The 21897-nt window shown below is 42.8% G+C and overlaps 1 protein-coding gene across 12 annotated transcripts in view; it reads right to left on the bottom strand.

Moving 5' to 3' along the window:
* The window catches only part of Immt (inner membrane mitochondrial protein), a 41126-nt gene extending 19229 nt beyond the window's left edge, over nt 1-21897 (bottom strand). For 2 of the 12 annotated variants that reach the window (XM_075983846.1, XM_075983843.1), the window contains exons 1-6: nt 21646-21824; nt 9219-9292; nt 7139-7328; nt 4173-4281; nt 2628-2732; nt 2221-2316 (exon numbers count right to left, since the gene is read on the bottom strand). In XM_075983846.1, the coding sequence (XP_075839961.1) occupies nt 2221-2316; nt 2628-2732; nt 4173-4281; nt 7139-7328; nt 9219-9292; nt 21646-21690 (619 nt within the window). In that variant the 5' untranslated portion in view covers nt 21691-21824. Of the gene's footprint in view, nt 1-2220; nt 2317-2627; nt 2766-4172; nt 4282-7138; nt 7329-9218; nt 9293-21645 lie in introns of all 12 variants that reach the window. The other 10 variants (XM_075983852.1, XM_075983849.1, XM_075983854.1 and 7 more) reach the window with 8 other exon arrangements.

Here is a 21897-nt window from a genome sequence, read left to right on the forward strand (position 1 = left end):
TCTGCATCTCCGGTGGATAGCTTAAGTCAAAGCACCATATGATAAAAGGACAGAAAGAAAAGTGAGGAGAAAATATGAATTCAACATATACTCTTATATTTTAGATGACTGAGGCAGAAAAATTGTGAGGTCAAGGCCATTCTGGACTACACAATCAAGTAAAAAGCAGTTTGAGCTACTTATGGAAAAAAGTATCAAAGAGACAGACGAGAAGAGGGGGAAGAAATATGACCATTATGAAAAACTGGGAAAATATAAAAACATTTCACTGAGAATTTGTTCATTTGCCTAACATTTTCAACTATCTCTAACAAGGCCAAGAATGAAACAGAACACACACAGTTAAAACAGCAAAAGAGCCGGGCGGTGGTGGCACATGCCTTTAATCCCAGCACTCGGGAGGCAGAGGTAGGTGGATCTCTATGAGTTTTGGCCAGTCTGGTCTACAGAGCAATTTCCAGAACTGGCTCCATAGCTACTGAGAAACCCTGTTTTGAAAACAAAACAAAAAACAAACAAACAAAAAAAACAGCAAAAGAATCACTCAAGTCCAGCGCTTACACAGATGCCCTACTCCTAAGGCTCCTTCTTCCACATCTCTTCTCTCTCACAATGGCAACTCCTCAGAACAGGGCAGAACCAACAAGGGGTCAAGGAAACAAAGCCAGGTTTAGCAACAGAAAAAACAAGTGATGTCGCCAAAGAGAAAATTCACAAAGCTGCAGGAGAATTTGAAAGTCACTTTCTGTTCAGCGAGAACCCTTTTACACCCCTTACTTACTTCCAAAGTCACTAACACACAACAGTGCAGTGAGTGACAGTCTGCACCTCCTGAAAACAGGGGCATCTATTACCATTTTTTAAACTATCAAAAATCTAACAGGGGGCTGGGGAGATGGCTCAGTGGGTAAAATGCTCGCTACTCAAACATGAGGATTCAAGTTCAGATCCCCACCAGCTATGTAAAAGCTGTGCACTGCAGCAAGTGCGTCTGTAACCACAGTGCTGGGGTGGACAGTCAGGCAGACCTAGGAGGCCCAATGACCAGTCAGTCTCACCCAGCGGTTCTTAACCTTCCTAATGCTGCAACCTCTTAAAACAGTTCCTCATGTTGTGGTGACTCCCAACTATAACATTTTTTTTTCGCTGCTACTTCATAACTATAATTTTGCTACTATTATGAATCATAATGTAAATATCTGATATACAGATGGTCTTAGGTGATCCCCAAAGGGGTAATAACCCACAGGATGAGACCTAGCTGAAACAACAAGTTGAAGGGTCAATGAGAGAGATCTTGTCTCAAAAAAATTAGGTAGAGGGCTGGAGAGATGGCTCAGAGGTTAAGAGCACTGGCTGCTCTTCCAGAGGTCCTGAGTTCAATTCCCAGCAACCACATGGTGGCTCACAACCATCTATACTGAGATCCGGCACCCTCCTCTGGTGTGCGGGCATACATTGAGGCAGAATGTTGTATACAAATAAATAAATAAATCTTTAAAAAAATAACAAAAAATTAGGTGGAGAGCAATACAGGAAAATATCTGAAGTCAATCTCTGGGCTCTAGACACTCATGTACAGATGAGTGAACCTGAACAAACAAACACACACACACACACACACACACACACACACACACCACAAAATAACACAGAACTGAAAATTAAGAGGAAATACACTTATTTTGCTAAAGACTAGCAACATGTAGAACACCCTCTTTCCCAAGATTGTCAACAGACAGAGTCCGGAGTGGATGTATTATAGGCTGCAGTGTGAGCCTCACAGACATACATATAAGCTTCCCCCACCCCTTCCTGAGACAGGGTTTCTCTGTGTAGCCTTGGCTGTCCTGGAATTAGCTCTGTAGACCAGGCTGTACTCAAACTCACAGAGATCCACCTGCCTCTGTCCCCAGCTGTTGGGATTAAAGGCATGTGCCACCACTGCCTAACTAAGCATACAAATTTTAAAGGTTGAAATAATTCAGTTCTGTTCCATGGAGTTATAACAAAAGCTTTGTACTAGAAATAATAAAATGGGTTTGCAATGTTCCCAGTTACAACTCATGTGACCTGGGTGAGTGCAGTTTTGAAGGAAAGAGCACAATTGATGAAATGATGGTGGGACCCAGGCAACCACATGAAGAAACAAAGGAAACCCCAACCAGCTACTGGATGACAAGCGGATGACGGATGAAGACAGCGACTTGATTTACATACACTCCTTCTCAAATTGTTCTTGCTTTTCCTGTTGTGCTAGGCGAGCTGCGACTTCTTCAGGTGGTCGCTCCCTTACAGAAGATGAGAATGCTTCCTCTTGCAGCAAAAGTGAACAAGAGGAAAGCAAATTTCAACATTTTCAACAGCTAACAAGGATATAAAGTACTAATGGCAATGCCGGGTGGCAAGGACTCTAAACATCACCCTCTTCCAACTCCACAGGAAATGAGGGATTAGCTGGTAACATTTTCAAGGATTACCTTAGACTTTGAAATTTAAATCTTTCCTAGGCAAATCTGAGGGCTGGAAACCAATCTAGGTACACATTTTCTAAAGTATCTGAGGGCCGAGGCAAAGGTGTTCTGGAAGAAAACATCTATATCACAACAGATGAATAATTAAACTACCTGAGGTTACAGATGTGGGTTTTCCTTCACCAATGTCGGAACGATCAGTTCTTACAGCGTCCTCATGCTGAACCGCAGGGGCTGGGACCGAAAGTGTGTCACCTGCTGCAGAAATAATTTGAGCTGCCCCTGTAGATGCTATAAATACATTTTATGCATGGTACTTGTACTGCCTTTAGCCCACAGGCAAGAATCTAGTGCAGAGCACTTCACACTGTACTACTTAAAAACACAAATGCTTCTACCACCCTGTGTGTGAATGAATAACCACAGAAACAGAAAACTGAAAAAAGTTGAGAAAGTACAAGGCAAAGTCTTCTCTGCACCTACAGACACTTTAATCCCTCTTACCTTAAAGAAAGGCTTCTAGTAACAGTGCTAAATCTAAGCACAGGGAAGTGAACATCAGAGTAATTTACCAAAAAGGAACAGCAAAAGAAAAAGAAGTCTGTGTCACAGGAGGAGAGACAGAAGAAAGCAATCAGCAGAGAGACTCGAACAGCCCTGAAGTATGGCAGAGACAAAGGAAGACGTGAAAGATGTGGAACAGGATGACAGTTTCAAACATAGGGAAGATGATGTTCACAGTGAAGACAGTGTGTGAAGAAAGAACTCATTTAAAAGAAAAAAACTTCAGAAAGACTAATTTATAAACAAAAATGTTGATGTAAGAGAAAAACAATTCTAGAGATGAAATGGGTAGGAAACCAGTAAAATGAGACAAATTTTGTTTTAAAAATTAAAAGCCTCGTTCAAAAGATAAACCTATACTGTTAGCAAAACCTATTGACTGGTCTCCCTGTTTCTGCCCTGGCTTATGTATCTATGTACTATTCTGTTTTTGAGGCAGTCTCAGTCACCCAGGCTATTCCTTGAACTCACTATGTAGTTGAGGCTAGTTTTGGACTGTTAATCTTCCTGCCTGTCTCCCAAGTGCTAGGATTATGTGCCTCCACTTACTGACAAAACAAATCTTCTAAAAATAGATGCTAGACATAAAGCCCCTGGCTCAGACCCTCCAACATCTCTCCACTCCACTCCAAATATAAAACAAAACTCTTACTATGGCTTCCAGGACACCTTTCTGCTTCCTTGGTAGACCTGCCACTGTTCCCACTCACTCGGCTCCTTCCTGGACATGGCGAGCCTTGGCACCAACTGGTGCCTGGGACACTTTACCACAGCAGGTATCTCTGTGACTTTCTCACTCCCTTCTAGCTTTCTAGCTTTTGCTCAAACAACACCTTTCAGGTAAGATTTCCACATTTATCCTGATTAAAACCACAAATACCCTTCCTCCCCTGGCTGACCCTGTGCTTCACCCATCTGTAGATGAAGTTCCTCCTCTTGTCCCATCAAGGAATATTAGCACACTGTTTTCTCATTGTAAAGTGTTTGTTCACTGGTAGGTCCCCAGCTCCTATAATGCACACTCAGGGAGTATTTGCTTAATCAGAGTTCAGTGATTCATCAAGTCAGAAGTAACTGTAGACATTGAGACAACTTCTCCCATTATACCTTCCAAAGAGTAGCTCTAACAAGTACCTGCTGAAGCTGGAGTGTCTCCCTTCTGTTTCTGGGATTGTGCCATGGGCAGCCTGGAGTCTTTCATCACCTCTGATACGCTGGAGATTTTTAGTGGACCAGACTGTATCTTGGAAAGGGAAATGTTTGATATTTAGAATACAATGTTGCCTTTAAAAGGGAACATATAGTAATATTCTTTTTTAAAGGTCAGGTTACCAACATTTTGCAATATACTCATAGAAAGAAGCTGTCATTACTACAAAAATGTATTCCAAAAACTTAATTCCAAAGGACTAGCCCACGTATAGCATTAAAGGCTTCCAGGAAATAATAAAGCATATGATATATGACATCCCTTTTTTATCTCTGACACTGAAAAGGCTATCTCCACCTCTACAAAGGACTGATGAGAGGCGGAGTGAAAACATTAGCTTGGTGTTTCTTTTATTGCCAGGATTCATGCAATTACACATGAGGGAAGGGGACAGGAGAGAAGGGGGGAGGAAAAGGGAGAAGGGGAGAGGAGAGGAAGGAGATGAAAAAAGCAAAAAAAGAAAGGAAGGAAGGAAGAAAGGAGATAGGGGAGCAATGGCCAGCTTCTGGGCCAACATCTAACCATCCCTGGCTTCATTCACTGTATCCTCTTTATTTTCAACATTTATTTATTGGAGGGAGAGGCATACAGCACAGCACTCATATGGCAGGAGGACAACTTGCAAGAGTCAGCCCTTTCCTTCCAACATGTGATCACTGGTCTTGACGGCAAGACTTTACATACTGAACCATCTTGACAGCCTATTGTAAGACAATCCTTACAATCTCATTTTTATATTTGGCTCTTAAGAAACTAAAAATGTTTAAAAGTTCCTGACAAACGGTGACACGAAAGCATGGCAGTGCTTATTTCAGAAGAGTCTACATTGACATGAATATAATCTATAATTTTTCAGAAATCTGGGGAATGAAGACTGAAGAGAGGAAAGACCAGGTACATGGGAATGCCTTTACTTCAGAAGACAAGTGGGAAATGAAAGGATCAAGGTCAAGGTAGATTAAACAAAATAGAGAGCTAACAAAATAAAAACAATAATAGAAAATCTAGCAATTCTAATCCAGCAACCTGGTAACCACTACTAGCTGTACTACTAAAAAAGCAAATAGGGAGCTGGGGGCTCAGTGGTAGAGCCCTGTTGAGCTCTGAGCTCAATCCCTAGCACCCCTGGGGGATGGTAGCACGTGGGTTTTGAGATAGTACAGTACAGTATACTATGCTGGTCAAGTACAAACAGTCTGCAAAGCAACTAGGCAACTAGTAGTGAGCACAGGCAAAAGCCATTCAGAGATAAATAATTCATTCACAAAAGATGATACTTGTGATTATGCTGAGTAAGAAATAAACACTATTCTTAACTTCTCAGCCAGACCCCCTGCTCCTAGAATTATTACAGGGGCATTACTATCTGTTTTAGTCACTGCAAACCTTTTAAAGGTCTAAGAAATAACGAATTGGAAGACCAGCCAGGAACAATGTGGTTGGTTATGATGAAGAAACCAGGCAACACTTTTTAATCAATAGAATTCTAGACACTGGACTTAACTATCTGATCAGCCATGTCCAGCCTCATAGCATAAAAAAAGAAATATCTAATGCAAACAAACCATAAAACCCATGCTCTTTTGTACATCTCTTCTATCTATGTGTAAACAAGATGCTGTGTTTGAATTAAGAAATACTTAAGATTAGTAGATGGAGCAATGCCTTAGCAGTTAAGGACACTGGCTGCTCTTCCAGAGGACCAGGGTTTGATTCCCAGTACCCACATGGCGACTCCCAACTGATACAACTCCAATTCCAGAGAACCTGACATCCTCTGTTGCTCTCCATGGACACAGGCATACATGTAATACGCAAACATACATACTGGCCAAAACACCCATACACTTAAGTTTTTAAAAGGGGGCTGGAAAGATGACTCAGTGGTTAAGAACACTAGAGGTTTTTCCAGAGGACCCAGGTTCGGTTCCTAGCACCCACATGGTGATTCATAGCCACTTGTAGCTCTAATTCCAGGAGATGCAATGTACTTCTTTTAAAGATGAACTTAAAAAGTTTAAGCTACAGCTGGCAAGATGGCTCAGCGGGTAAAAACATTTGTACAGGCCTGACAACCTGAGCCTGATCCCTGAATCCTACCGTGGAAGAACACACCCTCAAATATTTACTCTCATCTCCACACTGATGTTGGAACACACACACACACACACACACACACACACACACACACACACACACGTACATAATAATAGCAATAATGGATAAAATTTAAAATAAATTATTTTTTAAAGGTTTAAGCTAGTGGTGTGTATAGGAAGTGAAACTGAAGAATATGTGCAATGCTCCAGGACACTGGAGAGCATTCCTGTCACTGTCAACCAAACAGCAGACAGTAAATGTGTGCCTTTTATTTCTTTCTAAAGCAAGCTGTAACTAGCTACAACAATAAGTTGTACCTGACCACTCTACATTATGTGCTTAGGGCACTAAGTCAGGTACACTGCCACAACTGTGCCTCACGCCACAGGCCAGCCAGTACCTCTGTCCTAAACACCTCTCTGATTTACCCAAGTGCAATGTTATTTTTAAATGTGGTATTTAAGAGCATTTATGGAATTTCCACAGGCTAAAATCCTACTTGTATAGATTACTATTAGTCAAGTTGAAGAGAACTAACAAACATATATTCAGCAAGATGCAAGTGAGTTATACACAAATACTGTTGTCCAGATGAAAATAGCTTGCTTTTAAAAAGTAATCCATAGCCAGGTATAATGGCACATTCCTGTAACCCCAGAACCTAGGAGGTGAACCCAGATGATAAGGAGTTTAAGGAGAGTCTGAGTTACATAAAACTCTGTCTCAAAAAATATGCAGTTGAGTTGAAAGTACTCCACAGCATAAACTGAAACACTGTTTAAATTCTTACCGGCTTCTTTGGCAAGGGGACAGTATAAGGTGCAGAGCCAAGAACCATCTCAAAGAGCTTGTCTGAGTAAGGTATGGTTTTCTCTACACTTTCCCGGAAATGGGAATCCCATTTGGCATACATGATAGTGCCACCAACCCCTCCACCAACGAACAAAAGGCCAGCTCCAGCAATTTTACCAGCAGTCAACCTAAAAGAGAGAAATAGGAAAAATATCATACTTTCTTGCTTTCCATTTATCTACTTTTCTACTGAGTCTTATAGACTTCCATGTCCCTATCACTAACTTGGACCACAGCAGTCAACTGTAACAACATAGCTGCAAACCACCTTTTCTTGATCATTTTTAACTTGTCTATATAAAATAACAATATTTATGCACGGGTGACAAAAACTTTAAGGTAAGAACTAGGACAGAGAAAGTGAAGCAGTCTCTTACTTAACCCTGAAACCTGATGGTCACATTTATGAGATTGTCTGAAGTACCTCAAATCACGAACTTTCAAAGCTCCTCTTCTCCAAGCTTTTCTGTACAATAAAGTACAATAAAGCAAATTCTTTATAGGGGGAAAAAGTTTCTCTTATAAGGAGAGATCCCTTGCTCAGCCTAAACACAGGGGCAGCACCTTGGTCAGGCCTCAACGTGATGATGGGACAGACTTCTTGACTCCCCATGGGAGGCCATACCCTCTCTGAGATAGAAGGTGGGGCGGGGGAAAAGGTAGAGGGAGCAGGATGAGGGGAGGGAAGGAGAACTGGGAGTGATATGTAAAATTAAAAAATAAAAAAAAAAAAGCTGGGCGGTGGTGGCGCACGCCTTTAATCCCAGCACTTGGGAGGCAGAGGCAGGCGGATCTCTGTGAGTTCGAGACCAGCCTGGTCTACAAGAGCTAGTTCCAGGACAGGCTCCAAAACCACAGAGAAACCCTGTCTCGAAAAACCAAAAAAATAAATAAATAAAAAATAAAAAAAAAAGCTAATTCTAGCATTCTATAGGCTGAGGCAGGAGGACTGATCTGAGACCAAAGCCAGACCGGGCTACAGAGCAGGACTTCTAATTAAATTAAATTTAAATTTGAAAATTACTGGGCTAGAGAAGTAGGCCAAATCTTTCTCAGCATGTCTCAAATTGGGAAAGGAAGACAAAAAATTGTCACCAGAACTAAGAAGTACTTTTTAAACTTACAACCTAAATGCATGCATATAAAACAGAAGCTCCGGGGCTGGAGAGATGGCTCAGTGGTTAAGAGCATTGCCTGCTCTTCCAAAGGTCCTGAGTTCAATTCCCAGCAACCACATGGTGGCTCACAACCATCTGTAATGAGGTCTGGTGCCCTCTTCTGGCGTATAGACATACACACAGACAGAATATTGTATACATAACAAATAAATAAATAAATAAATATTAAAAAAAAATAAATAAATAAAACAGAAGCTCCTTGCCACCCAGTTACCAAAGAACCACAAGAAGCATCATTAGCAAAGCCTTACCCAAAGTAATGTATCAGACAGGCCTCCTCAGAGCAAAGCTGCAGCATAGTATAGTAGTTCCCCCTTACCTGTGGGGATTTGTTTCAAAAACCCCAGATGATGACTGAAGTCACAGACAGAATCAAACCCTGCATTTTTTCTGTACATATGTAACTATGACAAAGTTTAACTTATCAGCTAAACACAGTAAGAGAACTATAACAATAATTAAATAGAACAATTTTAACAATGTATTACAATAAAATGGTTATGTGAATGTAGTCCTGCTCAAAATATGTTGTTGATGCCCAACACTCAGGAGGTAGAGGTAGGCAGATCTCTCATGAGTTTGAGACCAGGCTGGTCTACATAGTGAGTTCCAGGAAGCTAGGATCATATAGAGACCCTGTCTCAAAAAATAGTCTTACCACACTGCACTCAGCCTTCCAATGATGAACATGTGTAATTGAAACCATGGATGTGATCAGAATACTATTTCCTTAATAAAAGTTAGTTTATGCAGCCACGTCCAAATTCTAAGTAACACGCGTGCATGCATCTATTACTAGCATCCAGTAAGAGCCTGGTGCCAGGCAGACAAGCCACATACCCAGAACTGCTTGAAGTGGAGTATCTACGGCATGGTCGTAGTGGACGGAGGACAAACTTCCCACACAGACAACTCTAAAGGAGGAGAAGACATACATCAATACATTAAAGGAATTTGGAAACACGGTGGCTCACACTTTTAATTCCAGCACTCTGCAGGTTAGAAAGGATCACAAACTACAGACCAGTTCAAAGCCCCACAACCTCAAAATACAAAACAATTAAATAAATCTCAGAAGCTTTCAGAATTGACAATTCAGAAAAAATATTTTATTACCAATGTATTCAAAGGCTAGGCTCACAAACAAATGTAATCAAACAAAAATCACCTTACTTTCAGAAATCAATCTACCACAAAACACTTTTCTAGATGTTTAAACCAGTTCTACACCAGCACTTAAAAGGCTGAAGCACAGCTGGGCATGGTGGCGCACGCCTTTAATCCAGCAGACAGGAGGCAGAGACAGGCAGATCTCTGTGAGTTCAGTTTGAGACCAGCCTGGTCTATAAAGTGAGTTCCAGGACAGTCCGAGCTACACAAGGAAACCCTATCTCGAATCTCCCCCGCTCCCCCCCACACACACACAAAAGGCTAAAGCAGGAAGATGGCTACAAGTCTAAGGCCAGCCAGTCTGGATACACAGTGAGACCTTGTCTCAAAAACAAAAATAAAATAAATCCCTAACCTCAAAACAGTAATGCAGAAAAATTACTCTTAAGTATTTCTTTGTTGTTTAATTTCTAAGAGTTTTTTCATGTTTAAATTACATTTACTTATTCATTTAGTGTCTCTGTGTGCACACATGCCACACCCCATGAGTAAGGGTCAGTGGATAACTTATGGGAACCATTTCTCTACTTCTACTACGTGGGATCTGGAATCAAACCCAGACTATCAGACTTGGCTGTAAGAGCCTTTACTCACTGAGCTATCTCTCAGGCCCATTCTTTCTTTTGTTTAATGGAGGGCAAGGGTGCAATAACACGGTGCGGCGATCAAGAGTAAACTCTACAGAATCAGTTCTCTCCTCCCACCTTTATGTGGGTTAACGGGCTCAAACTCAGCTTGCCAGGCTTGTACAACAAGCATCTTTACTAGGACCATCTGGCAGGCCCTAGCTGGTTTTGTTGTCACTGTTTGGTGAGACAGGGTGTCACACAGCCCAGACTGACCCTGATCTCTTGATCCCCTGCCTCCAACTCCCAAGTGCTAGGAACACACACACACACAGGCAACCGTTAATACTTTGATAAGAGAATTTCAGACTCATTGGCTTTTTTTTGTTTTGTTTTGTTTTTCGAGACAGGGTTTCTCTGTGGTTTTGGAGCCTGTCCTGGAACTAGCTCTGTAGATGAGGCTGGTCTCGAACTCACAGAGATCCGCCTGCCTCTGCCTCCCGAGTGCTGGGATTAAAGGCGTGCGCCACCACCACCCGGCTCATTGGCATTTTTAAGAGTCATATATGTTACTTATTTCTTGAATGCCACTGGAATTTTCTGTAATCTTTCTAAACTGGAGGAAAAAGGTCACCAGGGGCACGCCCCTGAGCTGTGCCATATCAAAGTCCTTCGGTGGAATCCTCTTTGCTTCTGGTGCACAAGATAAGAGTCCCCTGTCACTTATTTGCACCCATTCCCAAGACTTCCATTTCACTGTGGGTGCAAGAACCATAGACTATGTGGATTGAGCTCTCTGAAACAGTGAACCAAATAAATCTTTACTCCCTGTTTACTTTGAATATCTGGTCACAGCAACACCAAAGCCTAACTAATAATACATGGTGAATCCGGACTGGATTTAAACAAGGGGGAAAAAAAGTGAAAAGGGTGCTGGATACTACCAGAGAAAACGAGCGAGCCATAACTATGTCTGAGATGCAAACAGCTTGCATGTTCTGGAAAAGGAACAACAGAAGGTGTAAAAACAAGAACCCAAAGGGAAGAACTGAAAACTACACAGAAAAAAATCCCAAGCATCAGGAATGACCCCCAATCAGGGACTGAGCCTTCATACCCAGCTAGGTTCTGCATCTGTTATGGAACTGACTATGACTGCTGGGCACCTCTTGCTGTCTGTTTTCTTGAAAGAAACTATCCACAGAGACTAGCCTTTGCCAGTCATCCCAGTAGATGTTGCTATAGAATAGAACAAAACTGGAGGAGGGTAAGAATATTAAGACCACATCAAAGATGTCTTATCCCATTATAAGATCTGGTTAAAATAATAAGACCCTGGTGCTGACACTATGGTGGGTCTTAGAGAGGGCTGCAATGGGAAGAGAATATCAGTTGCTCAGGCCCTCTCCTCACAAAAAGTAGGGCTGAGTGTACTACACAATACTGACTGTACGGGAGGGATATCAGTTATCAGCTGCTCTAGTTCCCACCCTACACAATACTGACTGTGCAGGAGGGATATCAGTGATCAGCTATTCTAGTTCCCACCCCCACAAAACAGGACTGAGTACATTATACAATACTGACCATACACGGGGGGGGGGGGGGGAATAGTAGTTGTTCTGGCTCTCACCCCCACAAATATAGGGCTGAATACATTATAATGACCTACATGGGGGGGGTATCAGTCGTTCTACCTTCCAACCTCACAAAAAATAGGGCTGAGCTCATTTTGTAACACTGACGGTAACTATGCATATATGCGAAATGCTCCTCCAGAAATGTACTGCTCCCTATCAAACATGGATTCTGTGTGTCCTTGCCTGATACTGTATGATTTCTTTATTGTATTACCTAGAATAGACAAAACTCACAGAAATAGTAAACAATAATGGCTGCCAGGGGTTAGAGAAGAGACGATGGGGTGGGGAAAGGCAGGCTTGGTGAATAATTTACTAACGGAGGGCAGTGAAAGTGATGCTGTGTGCCTTCTCAGATTACAGCATAAATGGATATGAGTTCTGTCTGACTCTGCTCAGAACCCGCTGCTAAGCTGTGAGGAAATCCCAATACACAGGGATGGCACAAGCGGGAGTTCCAAGGCTGAGCTGAGCCAGCATCAGCAACCAAGCATGAGAGCACTATTTTAGGGCTAACATGCAACAGCTGCTTAGCTGATCCCAGAGAAAGACTAGAACAGAAGCAGTGAGCAATGCTGTCGTTTCCTCAACTCAAGGAACTGGTCCCATTGCTAGTTAAGTAGACCACACTTTTAAAATATATTTTTCTATTTTTTAAAAAACTTTATTAGATTTATTCAATTTATTTTACATGTGTTTTATCAGCATGTATGTATATGTACCATGTGAATGCTTGCTACCCATACAGAGCAGAAGAGGGCATCAGGTGCCCTGCAACTGGAGTTAGGGATAGTTGTGAGCCACCATGTGGGTGCTGGGAATTGAACCCATCCTCTGCAAGCGCAACAGGTGCTCTTAACTAAGCCTCCAGTACATTTTTCATTACATTTATTTATTTGTATGTGCATGCATGTGCACAGGCTGCAGCACATGTACAGAGGTCAGAGGACAACTTACTAGAGTTGGTCTGTCCTTCCATGTGGTTCCCTTGGACTGAACTCAGGTTATCAAGCTTGGCAGCAGGTAATTTACCTGCTCCAAAACAATATTGTTTTAAATTCATGGATCTAAGCATATTTGATAGGTTTAAATCAGTTGCAATCGCCATGTGTTTTACAGCTCACACTATTCTGTCTTTGACTCCCTAAGTTTGAAGTGTCTGTCTAACTCTGCCTCTCTGACCACCTACAAATAGTCGCTGGCAGGTTTTATTTCTGTGTCTGGTAAAGCTCACTAAGCATTCATCATTTGAACCATTTAGTGATATTCGGTATATTAATAAGGCTGAATAATAACCATCAACACTACGAAGTTCTAGAAATCACAGAAGGTTTTCACCAACCCAAAAGGAAGCCTAGGCTCTAATAAGCTGTCACACAGATCCCTCCTGCCACTCTTCCCTAGCCCTTGGCAGCTACTACCTGCGTTTTGTTTCTATGAATGTCTACTCTGGATAATCCCTAGAAAAAACCCATACAATATACTGCCTTCTGTTCCAGGCTTTCCAAACTGTTTTCCAAAGTAGCTACACATTTATATTTCCATCAGCAATATTTGAGGGTTCCAATTCATGTTCTCACCAACATCTCGTTATTGTACTCAAACCTGTTAAAATCATAGGAATGGGTACCTCATTTAGCTTTGATGTGAATTTCTCAAAATCAATGATGCTGAGCAATTTTCCATTGTTTCATATACTGGCTTTGCAGTTTTTTTGTTGTTGTTGCTTTGTTTGTTTCTGAGACAGGGTTTCTCTGTGTACCCCCCTCCCTGGCAGTCCTGGAATTGACTCTATAGACCAGACTGGCTTGAACTCTAGAGATCAGTCTGCCTCCGCCTCCCAAGTTCTGTGCCGCCACATAGTTTCTGAGTTAGCTTCCTGTTAAGCTGTAGGAGTTCTTTGCATTTTCTTTTTTTTTTTAATTATTTATTTACTTATTATGTATACAATATTCTGTCTGTGTGTATTCCTGCAGGCCAGAAGAGGGCACCAGACCCCATTACAGATGGTTGTGAGCCACCATGTGGTTGCTGGGAATTGAACTCAGGACCTTTGGAAGAGTAGGCAATGCTCTTAACCACTGAGCCATCTCTCCAGCCCCCTCTTTGCATTTTCTAAACACCAGAATCTTACCACATATTTGAAATAGCCCCTCATTCTTTCACTCTTGAGTATCCTAATCTCAGTGTTTTTTCTATTGCTATGATGAGATACCATGATTAAGACAACCACCATAAGGAAGTTTATTTAGGGTTTACAGGTCCAGAGATGAGTCCATGACCACCACGGTGGGGTGCATGGCAGTAAACAGGCAGGCATGGTGCACCTTCTCCAAGAAAGCTACACTTCCTAGTCCTTCTCAAACAGTACCACTAAACGGGGACCAAGCATTCAAATATGCCGGGGGGGGGGGGGGGGAAGCATTCTCATTTAAACCACTGCAGCTTTGATACATTTTTTTTTTATTTAATTTGACGGAAAATCCTTCTCTCTCTCTCTCTCTCTCTCTCTCTCTCTCTCTCTCTCTCTCTCTCTCTCTCTCTCTCTCTCTCTCTCTCTCTCTCTCTTTAAGACAAAGTTTCTTCGGAGCCTGCCCTGGAATTGGCTCTGTAGACTAGCTTGGCCTAAAACTCACAGAGATCAGCCTGCCTCTGCCTCACGAGCGCTGGGCTGGGATTAAAGGTATGCATCACCACCACCCGGCCTCTTGTTTTTCTTTTTTTCTTGAAACAGGGTTTCCTATATCCCAGGCTGGTCACAAATTGCCCACGTAGCCTAGGATGACCCAGACTTTTGTTTGTTCTCATTTGCTTTCTATTGCTGTGATAAAACACCACGGCCAGCCGGGTAGTGGTGGCATATGCCTTTAATCCCAGCACCGAAGAAGCAGAGGCAGAGGCAGATGGAGCTCTGAGTTTGAGGCCAGTCTAGTCTACAGAGCAAATTCCAGGACAGTCAGGGCTGTTACAGAGAGAAACCCTTTCTTGAAGAAAAAAACAAAAAACTAGAAAAGAAAGGTTTTATCTGGCTTTCACATACCCATTACAGTCATAGTCAATCACTGAGGGAAGTCAGGACACGAACTCAAGCAGCAACAGAGGCAAGAATCATAAAGAATGCTACTTATTGCTTGCCTCCCCATGGTTTACTCAACTTGCTTTCTTCTATCACCTAGGATCACCTGCCCAAAGGTAGAACTGCCCACAATGGACTGGGCCCTCCCACATCAATCATTAATCAAGAAAATGCTTCAGAAGACAATCTGAGAGGCAATTACTCAATTACTCTCCCCAAATATATATAGGTGTATGTCAACCAGTATACTGTTGTTGTTTGAGATTTGTATGTATACACATACAAACACATGTTCATATATGTATACATGTGTTACTCAGATACATGAGACCAGAGGGAATGGTCATCAGATGTAGTCCTCAATAGTTACCCACTTTAATTTTTGAGACAGAGGCTCTCACCGAATCTGGAACTAGACTGGCTGTCAGTGAGCTCAAGAAATCTCACTCTTGCTGGGCAGTGGTGGCGCACGCCTTTAATCCCAGCACTTGGGAGGCAGGGGCAGGCAGATCTCTGTGAGTTCGAGACCAGCCTGGTCTACAAGAGCTAGTTCCAGGACAGGCTCCAAAACCACAGAGAAACCCTGTCTCGAAAACCAGAAAACAAACAAAAAAGAAAAGAAAAGAAATTAAGTAAATAAAAAATATCCCTTAAAAAAAAAAGGAAAAGGAATCTCACTCTTCTTCCTCAGCATTCCTCCTCATGTGTGTGCTGGGAACTTGAACTCAGGTCCTCATGCTGGTGTACAAGCACTTTACCAACTGAGTCATCTCCCCAGCTCAATCTTGAACTCTGGATCTTCCTGCCTCTGCCTCCCTGGCGCTAGGGCCTATAAGGTATGCACCACAACACCTAGCTTCAGAGATACATTTTGTTGCTTATGTATTTGGCATCAAACCTGCCTAAATCGCTGTCAAGTATAATGGTTGCCTCTAGTTTGCTCTCCCAAACAGTGTATTTTATAAAACCCAAACCTTCTACTTCTAAATTTTAGGATTCATTTTATTAATGGCCTATGATGTAGAAAGGAATTTGTCTTGACACATAACTCTGCAATCAGTGTCATAAGGTTAGTACCAACGCTTCTACCTACAAAAACATGCTTCAACAAACAAAAGCCAGGAAAAATATATAATTCCTCAGCTTTACCAACCAACCAAGAGAATACATAAAGAAACCAGCATACAGTGGAACAGCCCGAAAGCAGACAGGCACTACAGAAAAGTCCCCTGTGAATCCTATGCCAGGGTTCTAGATTCCACAATAAAGCTGATGAACTTAACACTACCAATGACCACTTGTACATTTGAAATACAAATTTATATGCAACAACTTAAATTTTCCTACAACTAAAATACCTTATAAGAGCCAGGAGTACACAACTATAATCCCAGCACTTCAGAAGTAGAGGCAGGGGACACTGGTAGTGCATGCCTTTAATTTCAGCACGTGGGCGGCAGAGGCAAGCAGATCTCTTTGAGTTCAAGGCCAGCCTGCTCTACAGAGCTAGTTCTAGGACAGTCAAGGTTATCTAAAGAAACCCTGACTTGAAGAACCAAATAAATAAATAAAATATAATTGAGGAGGTAGAAAAGGGGAGATGACAATCATCTATTATCCTAGAAAGAAGACAGTCACAAGTTCAAAGCCAGCCTAGATTACAAAGCAAATACCAGCCTGGACAGAACTACCAGGTGAAAGCCCGTCTAAATAAATAAATGGAATTCTTTACGCTAGGCAGTAAAGATGATCCACACCTTTAATCCCAGCATTCAGGAGGCAGAGGCAGGCAGAACTCTTGAGTTTGACGCCAGCCTGGTCTACAGAGCAAGTTTTAGGACAGTCAGGACTACACAGAGAAACCCTGTCTCAAAACAAAACAAACAAACAACAAAAAAAGAGTATCATCCCACAAAAACAAACTACTTTGGGAAAAATATTCTGTATCCTAGACAGAAAGAGGTACTTTTTGGTTATGGGAATTATGGAAATGCTAGGTACTATTTAGTATAACCAAAACCAAAATCTGATCCTTTAGTATCATGTGCGAATACCTTTTACATTATTTCTCACTCAAGGGCACTACATTATGTAAGATGTGTTTATAAAAATGCTTTAGAAGCCTCTGGCCTCAACAGGCTTGACTTTTTTTTTACATATTTTTAAAATAATTTTCTTTTTTAGTAAAGTATTTTAGGTCTTTTGATATTTCACAAGTGTGTTTTCTTTTATTCTTTTTATCCTTGTACTGTATCACCAGGCACAACATTTCTGAGGTGACCTTAGGTACAGAGATAGGAAAAGGAAGAGTAATCAATAGGATGAAGTATGAGCAGGAGCAAAGAGCGGGCTGCACAGATCAACTGAACAACTTCCCAGCATCTGTGGTTGACAGTCTGCATCACTAACAGACAAATTCAGTCTTGGTCCTAGTTAAACAAACTGGCCTGGTTCACCATCAAAACAGTACTCTTTCTTTTTTCCTTTAAAGATTTATTTATTTATTAATTAATGTGTAGCCCAGGCTGGCCTCAAACTCATGATCTTCCTGCCTCTGTCTCCTTCAACAAATCCTACCAGTGTACGCCAGCACAACCAGCAGCTAAAGATTTATTTTTATTTTACATGTATGGATGTTTTACCTGAATGTATGTATATGTGTGCCCTGTGTATGTGCAGTGATCTCAGAAGCCAGAAGTCAGGCTAGGTGCTGACACCTGTACAGTGGCTGAGAACCTGAGATCAGACAGGTTATGGGCCTAGGGGAAAACTCACTGTTACTCTGCTGAGGGAACAGAGAATACAATAACTCCTAAGGACAATGCTCTACCCATACCAGAGCATCACTCAGCCCTCATCAAAGACTCTTCTTGTCATTGACAGTAAGTAACAAAGAGATCCACAACTGGACAATGTGCACAGAGACTTTGGAGTACTCAGCCCTACAGATCATCTGCATCAAACCCCGCTCTCAAGGCTCAGAGTTCTGTGCAGAAGCAGAAAGATTCTAAGAGCCAGAGGTGGTGGATGACTCCAAGGAAACAGCCTCTTCAAAACACAAGACTGATGTCTACGAACACACAGACACTATGACAGCACCCACAAGACCTGCACTGGTTCAAACCAGTCAAAGTCTCACCCCCAACGGAGAAGCTATGTATAAGTGATAGCTGCTGGGAAAGGAAAAATTCCATCTCCAATGGAGCGCCACTGGGTATATGTATCAACCACACTCTAAGGCAGCCCCAAGCCCAGGAGTAGTTGACTAACACAAAATGAAGCACATGTTTTGTGTGTGATTTCATTTTTCTTGCGTTTTTTTTTGCTTCTACTTTTCTTTTATAAAGTTTGTCCTTTTCTGTTTATTTTTTGTTTTCCCTACTTTTGTTTTGTTGATAGAATATGAACTTGGATAGAGAAGGACTAGGGGAGAAGAGAGAATCTGATCAAAATAGATTGTATGAAAAAGCATTTTAAATAAAAACTTTTTAAGTAACAAAACACTGTAAAAGTATATATTTATAAGGACAAACTGAATTAGGACATTTAAATTTCTTTCTTTATTTGTATTTATGTGTGCGGATGCTTTGCCAGCATGTGTCTCTATACACCATGTGTGTGCAGAGGCATGTTGTATGCGAGGCCACAAGAGAGCATCAGATCCAGAGGAACTGGAGGTTACACTTGCAGGCCACATGGATCTGGAAGAATAGGCAGCAGCTCTTAACCACTGAGTATCTCTCCGGCCCCTCCCCTCTTCTTTTAAGGTATAAGCAAAGAAAGCTTATGACATTAATTCTCGATATTCTGGCCTAGATCAAGCGAGGATGACATGAGCAAATGACTACTTCCAAGTATGAGGCGTGGGAGAGGCTTAGCCCAGACTCAAAGCTCAGGTCCCCTAGATCACCTCTAAAAGATTGAACCTTGTGTTACAGTAAAAGGACTAGGGGAGAAAAACACTGAGGAAGAACTTAAAAACACATTTCTAAAAAAAAGAGAGAACAATATTTTTTTAAAAAAATACACGTAAAAATTCAAGGATTTTGAAGTGAGACTAAGAATGAAAAAGGTAATATCTCTGATGGTGATGGTGTGTGTGTGAATGTGTGTGTGCACACACACACATGTGTGTGTATTTGACTAAGATTAATATTTAAAGTGCTGAACTGTTTAGTAAAGTAGACTGCCCTCTATAACATGGTGAGCTTCAGGCAAACAGCTGAAGGCCTCCTAGAATAAAAACAAGAACTTCCCCAGCACAGGGCCTTTGGGCTGGAGCTGTGCCAGCTGCTCTCCCAAGTTTCCATATGGCTGGCCTGCAGACTGCAACTGCACCTGGCTCCCCCAGTCTCTGCTCTGCCAGCCCACACTGCAGTCTCGATTTACCAACTCCCAAACTATGTGAACTCAGCCCTTATAAGTCAGTCATTCTATAGACACACACACACGTTTTGTTTCTCTGGAGAACCCTAACTTAATACACCACCAGAGGCCCTAAAGCCTAAGGGTGGGTTTCAAAGTCAGGGCACTTGTTGAGAGTAAGAAAAAAAAAATAGCTCACTCAAGCATGTCACATTTACTGAGCATCTAGTAGAAGGTGTCACTACTGGAAATACAGCACCAAACAAGATAGGCACAGGCTAATTGTGGAGTTTAACAACTTTTACGGGGCAGGATCTTCCTATAGGTAGACCAGGCTGACCTGAGATTTAACTAGAGATCTAGCTGGACCCCTCTGCCGGCAGGGGATTGCAGGCTGTAACACCACATTTAATGAGCTCAGACTCCACAGCTCTCCGCTCAGGAGCAGACACCTCAGAGAGACGCCATGCCCCGCTCCCAGGCAGACAAACGCGATGAAGCTCCGACCTAGAATCTTCCCGGTAAGACCGGTGCTCACAGATTATTAGAGATGGGTTGATTGGTATATCAGAATTAGCCAGTAAGGGCTAAAGCTAAAGGGCCAAGCAGTGTTTAAATGAATACAGTGTCCGTGTAATTATTTCGGGTAAAGCTAGCCGTGCAGGCGGCCGGGGTGTTGGGGAGGCAACCCTGCCACTCATATTACTACAATTTAACTTGCAACTTACACTTTAAATGTAGGAAACATATAGGAAACACACATCTATCAGGTAATGCTGACATACTAATGCTCCGGTGCAAAGTGAGAGTGATGTACAGAAGAGTGGTCCCACGTCCACTTTAGAAAGGAAAGGCAGAGCCGGGCGGTGGTGGCGCACGCCTTTAATACCAGCACTCGGGAGGCAGAGGCAGGCGGATCTCTGTAAGTTCGAGACCAGCCTGGTCTACAAGAGCTAGTGCCAGGACAGGCTCCAAAACCACAGAGAAACCCTGTCTCGAAAAACCAAAAAAAAAAAAAAAAAAAAAAAAAAAAAGAAAGGAAAGGCAGCTCCAGAGGGAAGGCAGATTTATTAAGAAAGTACCTGCATAAAGGGGGTGAGTCAAGCAAAGACCTGTGAAGACTTCAAAGCAAAAACAAAACAACAACAACAAAAAAAAAAACACCCGTGATGTGTCTGCTGGAGGTGCTACTGTAAAAGACAGTGATGGACAGGATATAAAACAAGGTGTGAGAAGAGCCTAGACTTTACTCTGAACATGATGGGATGGCAATCAATGGGGGTGTTGTTACAAACTGTTTGATAAATACCAATAGAAAATTAACACGGCTCTCATTTCCCTATGCAAGAAACTGATGGACAGGGAGAGAATCAAACATAAAAAACAAAACTGTTTGCAGGGCGGTGGTGCCGCACGTCTTTAATCCCAGCACTCGGGAGGCAAAGGCAAGTGAATTTCTCTGAGTTCGAGGCCAGCCTGGTCTACAGAGCGAGTTCCATCTGGAGCAGCCAGGGCTAAACTGGGTAGAAACTGTCTCGAAAAATCAAAAACAATCAAAAAGAAAACCGCTTAACTTCTATCAGTTCTAAAGGGGCCGGTCTAGGGATTTTATCCAATTACTGCTCGACTTTGCACTGCTTCTCACAACCTTTCGTCAAAGTATTAATTTTCTGGAAATCCTGAGCAATGGAAACAAGATTTTTATTTTCAACAGTAGAAAGTTATATTAATAGTTATGAATTTTTTTTAAATAAAAGCAAAACAGAGTGCCTAGGATACCTGAATGTCAGACACGGTTCTAAGTGCTTAGAGACACTGATCCCCAAACTAATCTTAGAAATGAACACAAGGTCACGACTCCTGTCCTTCCTCAAGCACTAGAAGTTTAAGATCCAGAAACAAAGAAAATCTTTCTTTTTATTGTAGAGTGAGAATAGCTCAAAGGTGCTCTAGACTACGAAAACAAAAGCAACCCACCCAGATTAACTGCAACCTTGACCCCTAAAACGCAGCCTCTCCTCCAGTCCAGGAACCTACTTATTAAAGATGCAACAAGCCCTCAGAAGCAATCCCTGCTGGGAATTGTAGTTCTCCCGCCCCGACCTTCACGATTGGAAACCTATCACGTGCCCAACCGGCGGCCCAGACACCGGCGGCCAGGATTGGTCCCAGACTGAAGCAACGAGGTACTGATTGGATACCAGGCCACGCCTCGGCAGCACACACCCGCCTCCCCGCGAGCAGTCGACACCCCAGCCCGCTTCTTCAGCAATAAGACTCTAGTCATTCCAATCAAGTGGCCGCCCCAGTGGGCTGCCTCAGTTTCCCGCCCTGACATCCTCGGCGCGCCTCTGCCCAGGGGCTGCGCATCATGGACGCCTCTCCCGTCGTCCGTTGGCAGTCTGCAGTCAGGGTGACCACGCGCCCCCTCGGGGGTACCCCACGCTCACCTGGGCCGCGACGGTCACGCCGGATAACTGACAGGCCCGCAGCATCTCTGCCGAAGTGACGGCGCGGCTGGTGGACGCGGGAACGACCGCGGCAGCGCGAGAGGAGGGCGTGCGTGCTAGTGAGCGCGCCCGCGTCCGTACACCCTGTCTATGCCCTGCGCACCGGAAGGGCCCCCGACGCCACTGCGCACGCGCCTGTTCCTACCCTAGGCCAGACCAGGCGGCGCCCTGAGGGTGGGCCTCACCCCGGCT

This window comes from Microtus pennsylvanicus, chromosome 8 (genome assembly GCF_037038515.1).
Source record: "Microtus pennsylvanicus isolate mMicPen1 chromosome 8, mMicPen1.hap1, whole genome shotgun sequence".
Classification (NCBI taxonomy): Eukaryota; Metazoa; Chordata; class Mammalia; order Rodentia; family Cricetidae; genus Microtus; species Microtus pennsylvanicus.